Genomic DNA, 20,336 nt, shown 5'->3' with positions numbered 1-20,336 from the left:
ATGTAGTATAGATGAAAATGATGCTGCGGACACCACACAAAGTACTCACATACCCTCACAGATTGAAAAACACAGATAATGTATCAGTAGAGCAAAAACATGTATTACTTGTATTCAGCAGAAAACCTTTCAATCACCTTCTCTCGTGCTTTGTTACAAAATGCTGCTTGTTGATAAAGTAAGCATAGTTTCGTCCGCATCCATTAAAAGAATTTCCACAGATTCTCCCTATGCCTCTGTCAAAAAAACTTATCGTTTAAACTAATTTGTTAAATGCAACTAGACATCTGATCAAAGAAAAAAAACTGTTAATCGTACATTTCATTTTTCAAATTAAAAACTTCTTCAGATCAACCAATGAAAACACACACATATCACGCTTTTTTTTTATTTGAATGAAACAGTGCCAAATGAATTCACAAAGTACGGCAGCACTAGCTTTTTGTTTTTGAATTTCTACATAAATTTTTCATCGGCTTAGCAGTATACCAGTTTTCAGTTCCCAATAGTACGGCCATAAGTTCTCCTGTAAGAGTCAATGGGAGGATGTTCGGCATATCGATTCCCCCTTGTTCTTTCACCAGCCACATACTGTCTCAATCGCTCTTTATCCATTTCAGCGATTCGCAATTTCTAGAAAGAAACAATCAGAATTCCAGAACTTAAATATAATACTGTGGTTATATCGGATTGCATATTATTATTAGGGCTGGGAATCTATTAAAATCTTTAACTGGTTATCCAAAATTTTTTAATCGATTCATTGACAGATCAATTGAATTTTGATCGAATATTTTTGTGACCATACAATATTAATATAGATGCTATAAAAATATAATTTATCCATTTCACTCACCTATTCAGTGGATGTAAACAAATATAAGACTAAGGTTAAGAAATTAAGGCTGCCCGCTTCAAGCAATTCAATGTACTAAACACAATAATTGCCAAAACTTGTAATTTCTTCACTTGGATCTTGTCGTTTTGTTTTAATGGTTATTGTTCTCAGATTTGGGGAAGAGAGAGAACTATTTCGACGCTGTACTTTTTTTTTCCCAGAAACTCCTCTCGAATGGTACTTGTGAGGAGATGAGCTGATGCTTGCAAGAATATGAAAAACCACTGTTCATAGTGGAGACAATGAATTTTGGTCGTCTTCTTCTAAAACTCCAATGAAACGCAATTTTAAATTGAAATAGCTTTCGTTGAATGGAATCAACATCTTGATTCAAATATTTTTTTTAATATCATCACTTATCAAAAATGTTCTGCATAGACCATGTTTTATAAGACATCTAATTGGTTTTTTTCAAACAAATCAAGTTAATTCTCGCAAACTTTTAATAAAAATTTTAATCGAATTGATAAACTCATCTTAATTGTTTAACTGCGTCTAACAATTGATCGATTAATCGGACCAGTCCTAATTATTATTAGGGCTGAGGGAATCGATTAAACTTTTCAACTGGTTAATCAAAAAGTTTTAATCGATTAAACTAATATTTTTTTGTGACCATATATTAATAACATGCTACAAAAATATATTTTACTCATTTCACACACCTATCCAGCAGATTTGAACAAACATAGGAATAGATTAAGAAACTGGGACTGCCCGCTTGAAGCAATTTAATATGCTCAATATATAATTTTGTCAAAACCTGTGATTTCTTTACTTGAATCTGCTTTCAAACTACTGCTGAAATTGCTCTTAAGTAGTACATGAAAGAAGTGGAGCTGATACTTCCAAGAATATGAAAAACTACTACTTATAGTGGGGATGCTAAATTTTTGGTCATGTCTTCTAAAACTCCCATCAAAGTCAATTTGAAATGTAAATCATCAGTTTTTATTGCATCAACTTGTCGAAAAATTTGATCAAAATATTGATTCAAATATTTTTTTAATATATGGTAACTTATACAAAATATTATGTATAAAAATTAAAGTTTGTAAAAACAACTAATAATTTTTTTTCAAGTTTTTTAAACAAAGCAAGTTGATTCACAAACTTTTACTAAAAATTGATTGAGTCGATTAACTCAATTAAAATTTTTAACTGCGATTAACAATTGATCAATTAACCAACCCGATTAATCAAACCAGCTCAAATTATTATCATTCCTATTTAGGAAACATAACATAATTCATAAGTGTTACGCATGTTTAAATGTATATGCAATAGAATTTCGTTTACATAAATATTTATACAGCCTACAGAAGGCAAGCAAACAAAGCGAGCCTAAAAATTTAGGTGGATACATAAGCTAGCAGTGGCACACAGTTCTTTACAAGTAGAATCTACTCACCTCTGATAAGCATTGAATCACTATACAAATAATAGTGCCAAAAATATCACCAATAAAATGTATTTGTATTCTAATCAAATATGTCCTATGTTGAAAACAAAAAGAATAAAATCTCACAGCAATTCAACCCACTCACGAGAGATATTTCATCATCTTAAAAGCGTTTCATTTTTGCAATAATGAACCAAGATATTTTGCAGAGGGATACAATTAATCACACTTTAGTTTTGATCATATCTGTGCTCAGATGGTGAAATGTCATAAGTTGCTTTTCCCAAAATATTGAATTGTTTGCATCAGGGTTGTTTGATTTAAACCACGTTGGTAAACCTTGGTTTTAACCAAGTGGTTTTTTTCAAAAAATCAAATAAAAAGTTGCCTAAATATAATTTTTTTTCCTTGAAAAATATCATATTGGTTCATTATTAGCCAAAATGTTTCATTTTTACCACATTTTATATCCTTGGGGTACATTCTGATGGTATATCTTTAAATGACATAAGATTTTATAAGTGGTTTTTTTCAAAAAGTCTCATAAAAGTGGCCAGAATATATATACAAGTATTAATATATATATACTTGTATTTTTCATATGAAGTATCTTAAAATATCTTCTTCTGAAGTATCTTTCATATGAAGTTATTTAAAATTATATACAGAAGCCAAAATTTCTCATTCTTACAACATTTTCTAACCTTTGGCTACATTCTGATGCTCTATCTTTAGCAAATTCATGAATAAGGATTGCATCACACATCTAAATGTAGTGGTGTATTATCTCACAGGGGTTTCTTTCCCCTACACAAAGAAGCAGCAACAGTAGTGACACCATAATGCTAGGGGCAGGTGGTCCTATAATCCAATAAAGACACCAGCTGTCCCTAAAGGACAAAGACTAGTGTACTAGTAGTTACATTACCTCACATCAGAGTTGCCAGATTGGCGGTTTTCCCGCCAAATTGGGCTTGTTTGAAAATGGTTCGGCAGGAAATTTTTGGCTTTGGCGGGTGGCAGTTTTTCCAAAATTGTGTTCATGGCGAATTTTTCTTCATTTTTCTTTGCGAGCAAAGAAGTTTTTCTTTTTCACTTCAGTCCCCACCTCATGTTGTGTTTTCTTCCTGACAAGGGATAAGGGGTTAGTGGTTTTCAACCTTTATGATACCACGGCCGGTCCGTTATCATATATCCAATGTAGTATAAGGGAAGTTGTATGTTATATATCCAATGACTATAAGGGAAATTATAGCCACTACAATAGGGCAGTCGCCTTAAGGGAAATGGGAGACTTCAGTGATGTAACGAGCTTCGCACTGAGGCCTTCTGCTATAGAAAGTGTTGCTCTGACCAGACGGTTAGGAAACACAGTATCTACACCACAGAAGCCTGTGAAAGAAACCGTAGCCTCCACAAGCGCGGAGCTGGCAGGGCTCAAGCCCAGGAACCAGTTCAGTCTTAACGCATGGGCCCACCAGGTCATGGCCCGGGGGCCTCAGAAAAACGAGAGGTGGTTGTATTTTTCGGGGATTTTCCATGTAGGGAATCAGAAAAATCACTTGGCTCTCGGGGCCCAGGATGCTCTTAAAACGAACCCAGAAGAGTAGACAAGAAAAGAACCCTCTTCTTAAATTTTTTGTTTACTAGACCATGAAAAATCTGGTCTGGGATTTAAAGCCCATACCTAATTTTTAAAATCATTGTACCAAACTTGACGCATTGGCCAACCCGGGCACGTCACGGAGGCCTTGAATGAAGAGCGACTGGGGGCGGGGGGGGGGGGGGGGAGATAATGAGATATGGTTAAAATTTGCGAGATTAAGCATGTGAATTGGTAAGTAGGCATTTGCAGTCTGGAGAGAGGGCTGCAAAGGCTGAGGCAAAAATAGAGGACCCTTAACTGGGCTTTCACTTGTTAAGCCCAGTAAATCAAGGTTCTACTGTATAGTAGTAACAGATTTATGAAAAATAATCAGCTATATACAGGGTGATTATAATTTAAGTTTTGATTCCAAACTATGCAATAAGTACTGATCAGAATGACTTGAAAATTGGCATGGATACTCCTGAAGCAGTGGAAGATTCTTTCACAAAAGGGAAAAAAGTGCAAGTAGTGCAAAATTTTTCAAGTAGATGATGCTGTACTTGGCCAGCAGTATAATCTATTTTTGCAACCACATCATTTCAACACTTTTACAGCATCAGTGTGTGCATAGAACTTCTATCAAAGATGCACATTGCAATACCAGCAAAGCAGCTGCTGAAGACCCATTTTGATAGGATGCACCTTAACCCTTGCAACTTCTGGCTGGGGGGGGGGGGGTACCTCAAAATGTTATAAACAGTGGTCAGATTGCAAACTTTGGTGAATTGCAATCTCCAGCAGATTCCCTATATGTTAGAAGTTCCTCAGGAATATTAACGGCGGGGCAGGGAGGGCGCGTTTGGTTTAATAAAGCTGAATTGCAAGCACACCCACATCATGACCATGGCATACTCTGATTCTGTTGTTGAACAAGAATTTTTGTGCTTTCAACTTCAGGTTGGACAACATATTTAACATTTTTTAAGTAAGTTGTAGTTATTTGTTGAATTACTTCATTTTTTGTGATGTTTCCATGAATTATGAAATCGTGCAATACTATAATTAAAGTATCATTTTGCCATGACTGGCTATCGTTTCCATTCTGCAAGCAAATTTCCCACATGTTGGATGATGTCATAAATTTTACATTTTTAAGTATTTCTTCCCCTTTACCAAATAAAATAGAATTTTTTAAGGAATATTCATGTCAATTTTCAAGTCATTTTGACAATCGTTCTTTTTTTACAGTGTTTTGAAATCAGAACCTTAGTTATAATCACCCTGTATACCAATCATTGCTAATTAATCTGCATTATTTATGCTTCATTAGATACATTATATTCACCTAATTTTTATTACTTTTTGCAAAATATCTTCCTAATTAAGTATACTGAAAGTAACTGGAGAAAAACCTTTATATATTATATGATTAATAATATTAAAAGAATTTTCAAACGCACAGTAATCCATTGAGTTAAGTAAAAAATAATTAAATTGCAAAAGTTGGTTTTTGTTAAAATGTAAGAAATATTTATTGATTAATTAGTATGGGAATAGTATTAATTACATTAATAAACATTTTATTTTAGTTAATTATTAGAAGTTTGAATGATTTTTCAGAAATTTCATTGTTTTTAATGTTAATACTATTTAAAACAAAAAAACCTGGTTTAAACCAAAAAAACTGTTTTTTTTACCAACCCTGTTTACATTCATGGGCCTCGTTTGTCAAAATTTTGTTTTTCTCTTTCAATTCATGAGAAAACGACGGTGGTGAATTGTATTAACGTCAAAAGGCCACAGTATTGTATTTTGGCAAAATATTATTTACAAATTTGCATCATGAAATTTTGAAAAAAGTGACTCGTAACATTTTGCCATCTGAACACAGATATGCACTTTGATTAAAAATAATTTGCACTCCTAAAAAAATGTGTTGTATGAAAAAAAGATTAACTCACTGTACATAAAATTATTGAATATGAAAAAATATGTAAAGGGTGATTCAAAACTTGATGTATAAACTTTTATGGGAGGTAGAAAACACAAAACAGCATAGGAATGTATGACAGAAAACCCCAACCTGATCAGCTGGAGGATAAACGTAGATGCAGAAATGACAAGCCAATACTGAGTAGAAAAACTCTTTATTTAGAGATACTTCACACAAGGACAGTACGTGTACACGTTAAGTTTCACAAGTGCTCAAAGTTCTCTCAGTTATGCATAATTTTTTTGTGATTGTTTTGCTTTTGTGTTTTCTACCTCCCCTAAAAGTTTGAACGTTCAGTTTTGAATCACCCTGTATATATTTAAACATGAGTAAAAAACACAGTAGAATCTCGATAACTCGACAATTATTAGCCTCATGGTTGGCATGATATTAAATTCAATGGGGGGGGGGGGAACTTCTGTAACTCGACACAAAATACCTAAACCCCACTTAAATCAACTATGATTCGCATTTTATCACAACTAATTTTTTGAAATTGCCCATGGACCAGCCAGTTAATAAATTTTTACATTGGAGCCTGGAAACTCGACCTATGGACTACAAAAGTCACAGATAAGTGCGGATGATATCTGAAATTTTTTAGTGAGACATGGTTTAATAAGCTAAAAAATACATTTTTTTTAGATCGAAACACTTTAGTGCAATTGCCAAAAGTTTTCCTAACTTTTGGCAATTGCACTGCTTATTAGCAAATAACAGATATTTTAATACGATTATGTTTTTCAATTTAAGATTAGTTGGAAACTTTTCATAGAAAACAGCAGATTTTTTTTGTTGTTAATTTATAGATGATGAAATGGAATTGTTCAATTATATATAAACACATATACATGACATAAAAAAAATGGGAGGGTGAGATCAAATGAAAACTAGCTAACTTGGCATCTGCAGAGGTCAACAAGTTCATTGATACTTTTGGAGTGTCGTGTCATCGAGGTTCTGCTGTAGTCCCACATACAGTATTTTCCATGGTATTTTACATGTTTTCTATAAACTTTTAAAATGGAGGACAGAGTTAATACAGCAGTCATACTCACACTCTTGTTTGAGTACAAGCATTCCCAATAATCATCGTATACATCTCGGCACTCATTCAATAAAGCTTTAGTGCCATAAGTATCAGTGCAATCCACTACGTTGAGCTCCAACTCTCTGCAACGAGAATTAAACTGACAGCTTGGCAATCGCCCGAGTATATAATCTAATGGGGATGCAAAGCTTGAATAGACTGGTCTGATACCAGAACTTCCGGGTGCTCTTGTAATATCTTCACCCATGTTGGCTGAAAAAATGAAAAAAATATATATTCTGCATTCACACATTAATAGCAAAATTTCAATAATCAGCAAATGACTCTGATGATAACATCCTCTGACAAACTATATCATAGGTGCCAATTTCCAGACTTGAAAAAATCTGTAGTTTGTCACCTGACAAAATATTTTGCAAGTATGAAAGTAGTTCTGAAGAAAACACGTCATACAAACATAGGGTATTTTTTGGGAGGGGGATTCCATACTATAGTCATATAGCATATTTTCCGGGACATTACCATATTTTCGCTGCCCGATTTTTTTTAAATCCTGTTTTATGGACGAAGACTATTGTTTAAACTATAATTTTTGTTCTTCACTGAAATGAAGGATAAAATTTATTTTATATAAATACTTTGCATCTCAAATATTTGTCATGTTGAACACACAATATTTTTATCGTAGAATTTCATTTTAATCTACTGTTTACCAATTCGCAGTAGAGTATCAGTTCCCGCCATCTGCAATTTTGGCAATAATTTGAAACTTTGCCTAACTTTTGGCATCATATCTGATGACATCCGCTGATTTCCCATAATTGAAATCCTAATTTTGTGCATTTTTCTCAAGGAAACGTCAGTCTAGGACTGCAAGGACTGGGGAGTTTTTCATTTTTGCAAAGCACAATTTGAGGATTTTTCTATAAAGATAGAAAATATCTGAAAAATCTGGTTTCCAATTGGTAGATTTTAATAAGGCTACAAAATCCGAAGACTTTCAGGGAAATCGGAAGCATTAGCACCCATATACAGTACATGATTTCTTTGTCTAGACCAGGGGTCGGCAACCTGCGGCTCTTTGGATGTGAAGCTGCGGCTCTTTAGTTCCATACGCAAATATTATTTATTTTATCAAAAAAACAAACATTTAAAAATCGTTCTGAATCGATTAACGAGGATTAGGCACCGATTCTATCTCTCAGCCACTTGTACTCGTTTTTCACCGCACCCCTCCCCCGTGACACACGTCGTCACTGTCGTCAGTCCATCAGAAGCTCTCGAATGATGCCGTCGTCTGATGTTTCTATGTAGGATTTAATTCGCTTTTGATGCAAGACAATTTGGCGTCTTCACCAGTGCTTTGCAAGTGATTACCATTATGAATACGTTTTATGATACAACGCCATTGGCTGTGACGTATAGTTTGTTGTTTCAAGTAAAAGAGTTAGAAGCGAATTATCTTCTCAAAGTTATGTATGTACATATATATATATATATATATATTATAATAATAAAAAAACCGAAGTAAAGGTAGGTAACATAATAAGTATTATATTTTTAAAATACATATTATACATATTTTTTGATAAATTATATTTCATTATGCCCAGCTTCTCGTATGTGGCTCTTTGAAATGTGGCTCTAAAAATTTTGTGGCTCTTTAAAAACTTTGAAATTTTGTAAATTGTAATTTTTGACTCTTCCGACTCAAAAGGTTGCCGACCCCTGGTCTAGGCCATAAAACAATAACATATCAAGTAGGAAAAACTTCTTAAATGGTAAATGTTTTGATATTAGGCAGTAGAATCGGGAGGCTATATATATATATGGAAATGAGCATTGTTAAGAGGGAGCTCTCCCTCATAAATCCATGGATTATGGTGGGGGAGGGGAACTTTTTTTTTTTTTTTATTGCATTGCAAGAGGCTTTTTTAAGGTCTATTCCCATAACATCAAACACAACCCATCTATACCCTGAGATATCTATCTCATCTCAGGGCTGTGATTGACTTTGTTTTTGGTGAAAGTCACATTAGCCAATGGTCTTCTTGGTTTGTTTGTTTTTTTTTTCTTGAGTGCAACTAGTATCGACTCTTGAATGGCAACATTGGACTGCAGACCTCTTTGAAATATGCTTCACATAACTTGTCTTGCTCGTGTATTGGACTGTATTGTATATGTATGTATAACTAACCGATAACTGTCCAAGGAGCAGGTGCGGATCCTGAAGGGGGTGGGGGGGGGGACAATCACCCCTCCCAAGAGCCGAATAATATAGGTAAAAATTTTCCTGTGTCTGTATAAAATATGAGAGGATGTAACGAATCTACACAATCAATCACCCCACCAATGCATCACACTGGATCTGCGCCTGTATGAGAGGTCATCATTTATTGTCATGGCTCAAAGGGGAAGATGCTGACAGGCCCTTGGGCCCATGCTATTTTGGGGGTTTTTTTTCTCACACTATAAATTCACTGCAAACAACCATGGCTATTTATTTAAAATACATATTCAGTATTCAATTAAATTGACTAGAGCAGTGCTATGAAGGGTGTGGCAGGCACGGTCATACCAGGCAGTGCGCTAGAAGGAGTCCCGAATATGTAGCGATATAAATGAAACAAGAAAAAAGTTAACTTGCTTTACAACAATAAAACAAGGTAGCTGTGTTCCAACTACAAAAACTAGATGAATATTTCAAATAATACAACAAACAAGTAAGAATTATTCATAATTTGGAGCCCCATTATAATTTTCTCTACGGGCCCCAAATCTCATAATGGTGGTTCTTGAATCCAACTAATTCTGAGGGACAACAATCACTATTTTTTTTTACATGAAATCAATCTAATCAATAATAACTATTATTATCCAAGTTGAAACAGTAGACAAAGTGCAACCATTTTTTTAGCCCGTTTTCAGATCCTTAATAATGTTTATTTTTCCTTTCTTCAATTGCCTTTTTTTAATGCCTATTTTCAGCATTTTTATTGCCTTTTCGTCTGCCTATTTTGATTTGGTGCTTAAACTTTCAGACTCTAGTTATGACGATTCATTTATTACTTATTAGGAATTTAAAAAAAGTACATGAGTACATATAACTTCGGAACTTCAAGTTCTTCAACATGAATAACTAATTTTAAAAAATTTTCAAATTGAAACTGATAAAATTTTCAACTAAAAATACTTTGACTTGACTTGTTTTATGTCCTTTTGTACCGAGTAGCGTATTAGGACAAGAAAAGTAGCACAAAAACAAAAAGTTGGTGTATTAGATTGCTCAATTTTGGAGTGAGAAAAGGCTCAATTACATCAGGCGAGTAAAGTAGCTATCGAGTGAACCAGTTTCAATTAGCACAATGAATTTCAATCACACAGGACTAATAAAATTGCGCAGTAGATAAGCGAGCAACTCATTTCCTTTCCCTTTTCCATATTATCATTGTTCTCTGTTGTTGTGAGTCAAAGCGAGAGGAAAAAAAAGTAGCCACACCCATATTGTCCCATATTGAGTAGCGAGAAAAGTAGCCCCATCCTTCAACTTGACTCGCACTAGCTGATCGAGCAGGAAGTTTACTTGATAATGTTATTACACATAGCGACTTCAGTAGCAGTGAGTAAAACCACAAACTTTTCTTTAGGCTCAATATCATTGGGCAAGTTGACTAGCAAAACGCCCAATGTTATTGAGCCGAGAAAATTTGATGCCTCAAGGTAAATATAAATTGCCAAACAAAAAAAATTTAGACATTTACAATATATGAGATATAAACCAATACATACATAGCCTATACACACATGCATATATGCCAATATATATAAACAAACACCTGCGAAACTATTCAACAAAATACACAAAAATTAAATCAAATTGTAATATATACCATCACAAAATAATTTCGAAGAAACACAACAAATGCAGCATATAATAACAATATACACACAACAATTACATTAATACATAAGCAATGCACACAAATATACACAAGAAATGTATCAATATTCAAAAATTGTATAAAATGTTTTAAAAAATATTGAATACATCTCACACCTCAATAACCTTTCCCCTTGTCAAGATATGAACGGCCAGAGCCGAGCTTTTTAAAATATACACAACAACAACTAAATTTTTATCTGGTCACGTGACTTCTCTATTTCAGAAAAAATGAAATAAGCAAAACATAATACACTAATAGTTGTTTAATCTCAATTCTAAATAACGTAAATTCATAATAAAAAGTTTTAACATTTTTATTTTATTTATTGATCCGATTTGAAATTAGCTTGATTATTATTTTTTTTATTTTTCAATTTTTGTTATTGTCGTGAGAATTACTTTCACTTAGATGGCAACAACTTCTATGAGAAGGTTGAATAGAAATGTTTGCTTAATATTTTCAATATTTTCTTGTTGATATAATTTTGATGGTGAGATAAAAAAATTTTTAATAAATTTCGAAATATAATTTGTTTTTTCAAATATAATTTTATTGTTTTATTATCAAAGTGCTAATTTATAGCTAAAGATTATATGATTGCCACGTTATAATAAAAGTAAACACGGAGAATGAGTGATTATAAATTGGTTTAATATTCGGTATGAATTTTTGAGGGAATTTAGTAGTGGCTATCACAATTGTATGACCCAATTGTGAAAATCCTAGGGAACAGCGGCTAAGATTCCATAAGCGGCGTTGCGCCAAATTGGCGATTATTTTGTGTCGCCAACTGATTACCTTGGCACTGTAGCTCTTGAAATTTTTCATTGGTTACAATAATGTTTTTTGAAGCTAACGTGCCACCCTTATATATTTTTTTGGGCCATTTCTTATTTCCACCAGTGTCTTAGGTCTCATTATATTGTGTTTATCATTATTGAAATTTATTGAGCCGAAGCCCTGTTTGTCATCCTAGGCGGAGATGTACTTGGAAGTCTGGGGGGCATGGCATAATTGCTGATGATGTCACTCACGATGTTCTAGCTTGCCAAAAGAAAGAGTGCCAAATTTCTTTTTTTTTGCACCCATCTTGATTTTCATGATGTTGGGTGAGCAAAAAATCCAAGTCGCCAACAAGGAAAAACTTTGGTGGAATTTGAAATCGCCAAATTTGGCACAACCTTTCTCATAGGATCTTAACCAGAACAGCTATAGTAAAATCATCTTTTGGCAATTTTTTCTTTGGCAAGAAAAATGTCTGAAAGCATGACAACATGTGTGAAATCACCAGTGTGTGATCGCCAAGAGTAAATCAAATTCAGGATTTCGGACGTCTTATTTGCCGTAGAAAAAAAGTACAAAACTGGCTGGTAACTCCTCCTCGCTTACAAGCTATTGATAAGAAATTTGAATGATCTATATTTGACAAATCTGAGGTAATTATGGTAACCTTGTCCTAATTTAATAAGGTAAAAAGGACAACTTCATAGGTTACAACAAAGCCTTGTGTTCAGCTGTGCAACTGGGAGGGGGGGGGAGCAGATGGGTCTGGTGCCGAACCAGAGGGGGGGGGCTCAAATTTCATCCCTCAACCTCTCCTTCCACATTACAAGGGGGTGCCGAAATGCATGCTTGCCCCGGCTGACCAAGCATCTAGTTGCGGCCCTGTTCGTGTTGGTGAGGAGAGAGGAAAGAAAACAGAGTTTTTGTTTGAATTTATTCCACTTGTATTCGGAAGCAATATTGCGGAATGTGGTTAAGAAAATAACTTTAAAAAACAAACCACTGAACAAGGGATTGAGATAAGTATAAAATAATACAGAACATATTCTCAGAAGCAGATTAAAATCAGTTGAGGTCCCCCAGACACAGAAGAATATATTATTTCATCAAACACCAACTCTGGCCATATTGCTACATTGCAATTTACTGCCAATAATGAGATGGGTTGGAAATGAAGACGTTGTGTATCGGTGGTTGCCTCAATCTCGTTAGGGAAAATATCTTATCTATATCCTCCCTCAGGTTTGCCCGTGATAATAACCTTCACGATGGTAGACGAGCATCTTACCACCATGACACTCAGGCACCAGAAGAATATATTGGGTCACTTGAATTCGAAAAAGTCTGAAGTAGAGTTTTCATTGCACTTCAGAAGTTGGAGCCCAGGGTGCATGTCCAGTGCCTACCATTAAATCTATCTCTGAACATTCAAGACTAAATAAGGGATTCATATTAAAAATATAGCATTTTAAACTAGATACATGATTAGGAATAATGAATACCAGGAGTCTCGTTTGAGTAATTCAATGTCCCCTCCTGATATATAAATATTCTTTGGGAAAAGTTTCGTAATGCTAATGGACTCAATTGATTCCGAGGCCATGCTCTGTAGCAAATCAAAAGCTTATTATTATGGACTTCACCTTCAAACAACAACCAACAGTAAAAAAAAGGACAATTTATCTAGGAGCTGAAAAAAACTAACAATAGCAAACAGAAAAAAAATGTGCACTGAAGGAAATGGCTAACCATCGCTGACCAGGAAGAAAAGTGCCAACAGGTTAGAAAAGTACTTACTAAAAAAAGAGGCAAAGAAAAAAAAAGTGATTATGCTATAGCTGTTACGAGGGATATTTCAAAATGAAAGCGATATGAGCTTGGCTATAAGAACTGCGTCTGTTCCTCACATCTAACTACAGCGTGTGTGGACCCTGTTAGATTACATCCAGAAAAGTCACAATATCTGGATGAAAACAGATGTATATAAATTTTTTCACCTGATTCCTAACCGATGGCAATTTTAAATTAAGTTTTATTATATTAACATTATTCAAGTTCATTAATTTTTTTCTATCTTACGCCTAGTTTTCAAGAATTACGACAACATTGTGTTAAGTTTCATCAGAAGTTGCATCTAGTGGAGATAAGGAAATAGAAAAGGGAGAAAAAACACATAATGAATTCTCATGATAGTGATGAGTGTGGTCCAGAACCAGCGTCGGGAGCAGTGAAAAAAAAGCCTGCATCCTCATTTGAATCCAAACAGAGTGGTTTGAAAACTAAAGGTAGGAAGAAAAAAAACTCAAAGGTATCACAAGAACCAAAGTACTTAGGTACTCTTGATATTACGTATGGCAGCCCAGGAAAAGCTGGAGCCCAGCAACCCGGTAAAAATTCGAGAAGTCCAAAGAAGCTTCCACCACCGGCGATAGACGGGGAGGGTTGGCCTTCGTTGGAATCTGCTTCGAAAATTCCAGTGAAATTACCTAAAAGTGGAAGGAGAAGCGAGTCTCAAACTAGTAGCTCTGGAGAAATTCCGAAGTTTAGTAAAAATAAATCGCCAAGCACTCCTAGAATGCAAGCTTGCAATTCACCCAGGAGTGCCTCTAGCGTAAAATCTCAAAAAACTCCGAAGAGGAATATGAAATCTCCACAAAGGAATTTCAAGTTTGAGCCGTACATACCTCTTTTCAAAGTGCAGCAAGGACTTGAAAGGGGAGAGTTTATTGAAGGAGCTCTCCGCATAAATCCCAGAAATTACGAAGACGCTTACATTAGTGATCCTGACAATCCTATGGACATTTACATAGGGGGTATGCGGAACAGGAATCGAGCTTTAAATGGCGATACTGTTGTCGTGAAAGTGAACCCAAAGCAGGAATGGAGAGTTCTCTGCGATGCCATCAAAGATTATGAAGAAAGACATGGCACGAGCGTCGTAGAAACTGTGTACTCTCCTATCAGCACACCTTGCAAAGTACATACTCCGGAAAGGTTTAGCCGCGTTCAATCCAGAGCTTCAAGTGCATGGAGCGAGAACCGAGAAATACGTTATCCAGACAGCTTGGAGATTCTAGGCATTGATGAGCTTACTGAACAACTGGGAAAGTTATCGACGAAACCCAAGAAGAACCGCAGCAAGAAACACAGGTTGAAAAGCAAAAGTACGCCTTCTAGTGAAGAGATTCTCGAACACAGCAGTGAAAAGAGCAGCACGTCTGCAACGACATATTCTCTCGCTTCTTCAGAAGACTATCTCAGCAAACTTTCTTCCGAAAATTCACCTGATCCTCCTGTCAAGGAAATTTTAGTGGAATCTAGTGCAGAGAAGGACGAAATAGCAGATAGCAATGAAATCAAAGTCTCTTCCAACGGACATATAGTTACTGGACATGGTGTTGCCATTGATTCTGAAGGACAAATCAGCAATCTGAAAACTAATGAAGGTACTGATAATTCTAATAGCACCATCGGCATGTGGAATCAAGAAAAAACGTCCTTGAGTCTGATTATTTCGCCAGAACAGTTGCTGAACTTGGAAGATGGAAATCCGCTCGAACAGAGCATCATGAGATTGCAATGCAATGAAAACAACAATGGCAATCAGTCCGATAGCAGTGATGGCGGCAGTAGCAACAGTTGTGAAGGTATCGTTGTTGCGCCCGACGATCTGTCGGGAGATGAATTCACTGAATCGGCAAGCGCTTGCAGTTCTTCGGTAGAGATTGAACAAGCCGTTGAAGATGCCAATTTTTTGGCCAGCCAACAAGATTTTGAAAACAACAATGCAGAAGTTGCTGAAGATGGAAGGGATTTGGTGAACTCCTATAACGGACTTATCAATCCCATAATTCCCATGGGTAATCGCACAACAAGGAATGTCACAGAAGTGAGCTGCAAAATGGAACAGCAATCTAAAATTCAAATGCATTGCGTCGAATCAGTTTCTGAATCCGTGTGCACATCCGAAGTTGTGATCGAGTCGAGGAAGGTCAATGAAAGTGATAATTGTCCTATGGTAGAAGAGCAGGACGAGATCTTCCGAGGTTCCCCTTGTTCCACGAAGGTTCTTGCGACTCCGAGGCATTTGGAACTTGGAAATGATGTGAAAACAAGGAAGAAAAAGAAGAAGAAGCGATCAGAATCGAGGAACGAGAACTTGAGCTTGGATGACGATAACTTGATGCCTGGTGAAATTGCCCGCACAGCTAGCCGCGATGTCGAATCCTTGACCGTCGAAGAAGTTATGAAACATCCGATGTGGCAGGAGTTTGTACAGAAGACTGGGAAAGTAGTCTGCATCATTGAACGTAAACACTCTTGCGCTGCTGCTGGCCACATTAAAGTCATGCAAGATAGAAACCCGAATTGGGCTCTCTTCTCACCCAAGGATAACCGTTTGCCTCGTATCATGATTCCAATGTCAGATTGCCCCGGTGATTTCTATCACAGACCTAATGATTATGCCAAATATCTATTTCTTGTCAGGATAACCGATTGGAATGAAGACTCGAAATTTGCTCACGGTAGGTTGATAAAGAATCTCGGATGTGCTGGTGAAGTCGAACCAGAAACTGAAGGCATCTTGTTAGAAAACGGTGTCGACTATAGCGATTTCCCTGTCGAAGTTACCGATTGTCTACCGCGAGAAGGCTGGTCAGTCACAGAGAAAGATCTTGAACACAGAAAAGACCTGCGTGGAATTTGCATTTTCACCATCGATCCAGCGACAGCCAGGGACATGGATGATGCATTGTCTTGTGAATTCTTGCCGAATGGTAATTTCCTCGTCGGTGTCCACATTGCAGACGTCACTCACTTTGTCAGAGAAGGGAGTCGACTGGACGAATGTGCGAGGAGCAGGGCAACTAGTGTCTATTTGGTCCAGAAAGTTATTCCTATGCTTCCAAGGATGCTTTGCGACAATCTTTGCAGCTTAACTCCTGGCGAAGATCGCCTCACTGTCTCTGTGTTTTGGGAAATGTCTCCCACTGGCAACGTTATCAACGAGTTCTTTGAACAAAGCGTCATAAAATCTTGTATAAAAATGAGTTATGAACACGCTCAGGAAATGATCGAGAAGCCTTACAAACAGTGGAGTTTGCCAGAACATCCAGAAATTTACGGAAACTTTACAATAACCGATATAAACCTGCGGGTTTTGCACCTTCACAATCTCGCCATTCAGCTGAGGAAGAGGAGATTCGAAGAAGGTGCACTCCATTTGGATCAGATGAAGCTTCAGTTCACACTGAACCACGAAAACGGACTTCCTCTGGGATTCAGCGTTTATGAGCAAAAAGACAGCAACAAGCTGATAGAGGAATTCATGCTTCTGGCCAATATGTCTGTTGCGCATAAGATTTACAATTCTTTTCCAGACCTTGCGCTTCTCCGTTGCCATGCCCAACCTGAGAAGAAACCTCTGAAGGACGTGGTGAAACTTTGTGCTAAAATGGGCATCCATCTCGATCCCACTGATAGCGGAACCCTTCACGCCTCCATCAGAAGGTATTGTGGTTCCGACGAGCTTTCTCAAGCCAGATTTCTAGTTCTGACTTTTCTGTGCATGAGACCCATGAATCGTGCTCTTTATTTCTGCTCAAGCAAAAGAGATGTCAAGTCGTTCCATCACTATGCTCTCAATGTTCCTCTGTATACCCATTTTACATCCCCTATCAGACGATATCCTGATATCATTGTACACAGACTCTTGAGGGCTAGTCTCGGCATCCACCAACCGCCCAGCATGACTGCAGATTCAATGAAGCGGTGTGCTACTCACTGCAACGATAAGAAATACAACGCCAAACTAGTGTCTGAGGCGAGCGACAAGTTGTTCCTCTCGCTGTTCGTCCACCAGTGTGGCCATATCGATGCGAGGGGTATGGTCATCGGCGTCATGGATCATTCCTTTGACTGCTTGATTCTTCAGTTCGGTGTCGTCGAACGGGTGTACTGTGATAAACTCCCTCTGCTAAAGAAAGAATACGAGAAGAGCGAGGGCGGTGTGCCAACGTTGAAGTTGTTTTGGAAAGACAATCGGAACGTAAGTAGTCCATTTCAGTGTATCCGAATGTTTTCGCTAGTCGATGTCATTCTGACCAGTAAGAATGGCCTGCAGATGTTCGCTGTTTTGAAGCCGCCTTCTGCAACGACCGGGAAAGAATGAAAGAACTGTGTACGCGTGATTAGCTTTATGTGTCTTTTATTTCATTATTAAGACGAACTTGTTTGTAACATGAATATTTTCTTATAAATCATGAAAAATCTCCATGAAATTTTTTTTTCATTTTTAAAAGGAAATTTCATTATTTAAATTATTTTTTCATTAATTCAAACGGCGCATAAAATTTTTTTTTTTTCATTGCATAGAATGAAATGTTATTCATAGATTTATTGCATGGGTGCACAAACTTTTTCGCTTACAAGTCTTTTGAACCTGGAAGAAAAAAATGGGATAGTTTATATCAGCCATCTTTTCAACCTGTTGCTTGTGAACACTATGGTGCTCCTCGAAGCTGTAAGAGCGTTTAGTGCTTGTTTCTGATTTTGTGCTTGAGAGCTCTTTGTCAGCGCTTCAATTAAACAGCCTTTAAAAATTATATTCAAGGATTGCAATTATGCGGATTTCAGGAATAAGTATGTCAAGGTTTCCTTAAGGGGGGGATGCTCGAAACTTGTGAAAGATTAAAGATACCTCCTTTCCGGTCTGTACAACAGCTATTTTAAGTTGACCGGGTTTAGAATGGGAAAAAAAGAATCAGTGAAATTAATTTAAACATATTCGGGTACTTATCACGTTTTTGTTTAACGGATGACCCACGAATTTTTGGCGATTTTTTTTCATTTTTTTGCCAGCTGTAATACTAGCAGGTTTTGATAATTTTTTTTGTGGTCGATAAAATTGGTAAGATCTGTCTAAAACACACATGCTTAACCCACGGCAGGCAGACCAAATGTCGCCCTCGTGATCTCAAACCTAACTTTGTGGAAAATGAACTAAGCGGCGAATTTTCAGATTATTTAAGGGAACTGCAGCACATTCACTGATGAGTTGAGTGACCCACAGCACACTTCCAGATCACTTAAGGGACCCGTGACATCATTCCAGAACTTACGCCGCCCACGGTACAGTTCAACATTGAGCAATCTAGAACTGTGTCGTAATTTAAGCATTCGGCCCACTGATAATTTAGAGATCACTTGAGTAACCTGCGACATATTTCCATATCATTCAAGCTATTGACGTCACATTTCCAGATCGCTTAAGTGACCCGCAACACATTCGCAAACAATTTGGGATGAACCACGTTACATGACCAGGATCTCTCAATGAGTAACACGAAAAAGTCCAAAGAGACAAGATTGAACTCTGGATAATTATTTTAATATATACTATTTAAATTTACAGTTTAGAAAATAACAAAATGAAATTTTTCATAGTTTCGGAATAAAATATAATGTTACAATGGACGTGTGGACATAGAGAATATGTCCTTGGCTTGGTGGCAAGTGAAAATTTTGCCAGACATTTGTGCCTGCCGTAATCACCTAAATTTGTTTTGATTGGGGCACACATCTTTGCATCATTAATAAATATTCATAATTTTTCAATATTTTATTTTCTATACATATTGCATTCAATTTCACATCCTATACCAGGCATCTTCAACCCTTTTCTCGCAAGCACCCAGACTGCTCAATGCTCAGAGTGCTGGCGAGCATTTGATCAACGTTCCAATTAAACACCTCGTACAAATTGCATTTACGGATAGAAATCCTAATTTCATGCATTCGCATGTCAAACTTGCCGTAACTGTGCTCTTCTTTTGATGATGGGTACAGGCAGTGTTCGCGACAAGAAAAGGGTTGAAGACCTCTGTCCTATGCTGTATTTTAGCAAATGGGAAATATTTTTGTATAATTGCAGGTTGATTTGTAGGCTAGATCTTTTTTCAAATAAGTTAGATTGGCCCCGTGTGGGCTGGGGTTTGTGCACCCATGGTTTATTGCTGCTACAGATCGTCGAGTATTTATTGGCAAATTGTGTAAAAAAAAAAAATAGCTGAGAAAAGGTCTTTCCACCTGTTCTTTTAGCTGTTATGTTGAGAAATGAAGTGTTTATGTGTATTTGTTACATGCATTTGTTGAATCCTTCACACATTGTAGACATTTGTTTTACATCGTGCTGTCTACAGTGTCGCTATATTCTCCGAAACTGAATGTTTTGTATTGCTCAGCAACAAGCCCTCAGCTGACAGGAAATGTTCTGCAGTAAAAATTCTGGAGTTCCGCAGAGGAATATGGATGAGTTGCAAGTTTGGTTTAGTAGAAAAAATTCTGGAAATTTTTCTACTACTACTACTAAGCCGTACATGCACTTGCTTCCATATTGCTCTGCAGAACTTCTAAAGAATTGATAAATGTTGGAGTGTGCGTGTAGTGAACCTTCCATGAAGTAATGCTTGTTACGTGTAGCGCTGCCATCAATTTTTCTAACTATGTGTGAAGTGTAATGATTGAATAATTGTACCGTTGTAGGCCTGTTGCTCTGTGTGGCAAGGCCTTTTTAATGAAGGGGATCGACTCGTATTTGTATCTCGAAGTTTGAATCCACAGAAAACCACTGGAAAATTTTCTGCAGTAAAAAAACGCATGGAAGACAGATGGCAAG

At 36.6% G+C, this 20,336-nt stretch overlaps 2 protein-coding genes across 3 annotated transcripts; one reads left to right on the top strand and one right to left on the bottom strand.

Moving 5' to 3' along the window:
- Positions 1-374: 374 nt before the first annotated feature.
- On the bottom strand, positions 375-11,044 carry ND-15 (NADH dehydrogenase (ubiquinone) 15 kDa subunit). Of its 2 annotated transcripts, none has more exons than XM_089250826.1 (3): positions 10,990-11,044; positions 6,940-7,184; positions 375-633 (listed from the first exon to the last, which is right to left on the bottom strand). In XM_089250826.1, exons 2-3 carry the CDS (start codon positions 7,177-7,179, stop codon positions 496-498), a joined length of 378 nt encoding a protein of 125 aa, XP_089106952.1. In that variant the 5' UTR covers positions 7,180-7,184; positions 10,990-11,044; the 3' UTR covers positions 375-495. The 2 variants fall into 2 exon arrangements, with proteins under 2 accessions (XP_089106952.1, XP_089106953.1); XM_089250827.1 differs by having other exon boundaries at positions 10,823-11,003.
- Positions 11,045-11,289: 245 nt separating this feature from the next.
- LOC149069209 (uncharacterized) lies at positions 11,290-17,939 on the top strand. Its single transcript, XM_089251082.1, has 2 exons — positions 11,290-11,366; positions 13,745-17,939. The coding sequence occupies exon 2, from the start codon at positions 13,836-13,838 to the stop codon at positions 17,829-17,831; it is 3,996 nt and encodes a 1,331-aa protein (XP_089107208.1). The 5' UTR covers positions 11,290-11,366; positions 13,745-13,835; the 3' UTR covers positions 17,832-17,939.
- Positions 17,940-20,336: the final 2,397 nt, after the last annotated feature.

This window comes from Pholcus phalangioides, unplaced genomic scaffold (assembly GCF_987345545.1).
Source record: "Pholcus phalangioides strain wild (caught in Gottingen) unplaced genomic scaffold, Ppha-v1.0 ptg000024l_1, whole genome shotgun sequence".
NCBI classification, from domain to species: Eukaryota; Metazoa; Arthropoda; class Arachnida; order Araneae; family Pholcidae; genus Pholcus; species Pholcus phalangioides.
Note: the sequence above shows the minus strand (reverse complement) of the source record. Positions and strands in the feature narration are given on the sequence as shown.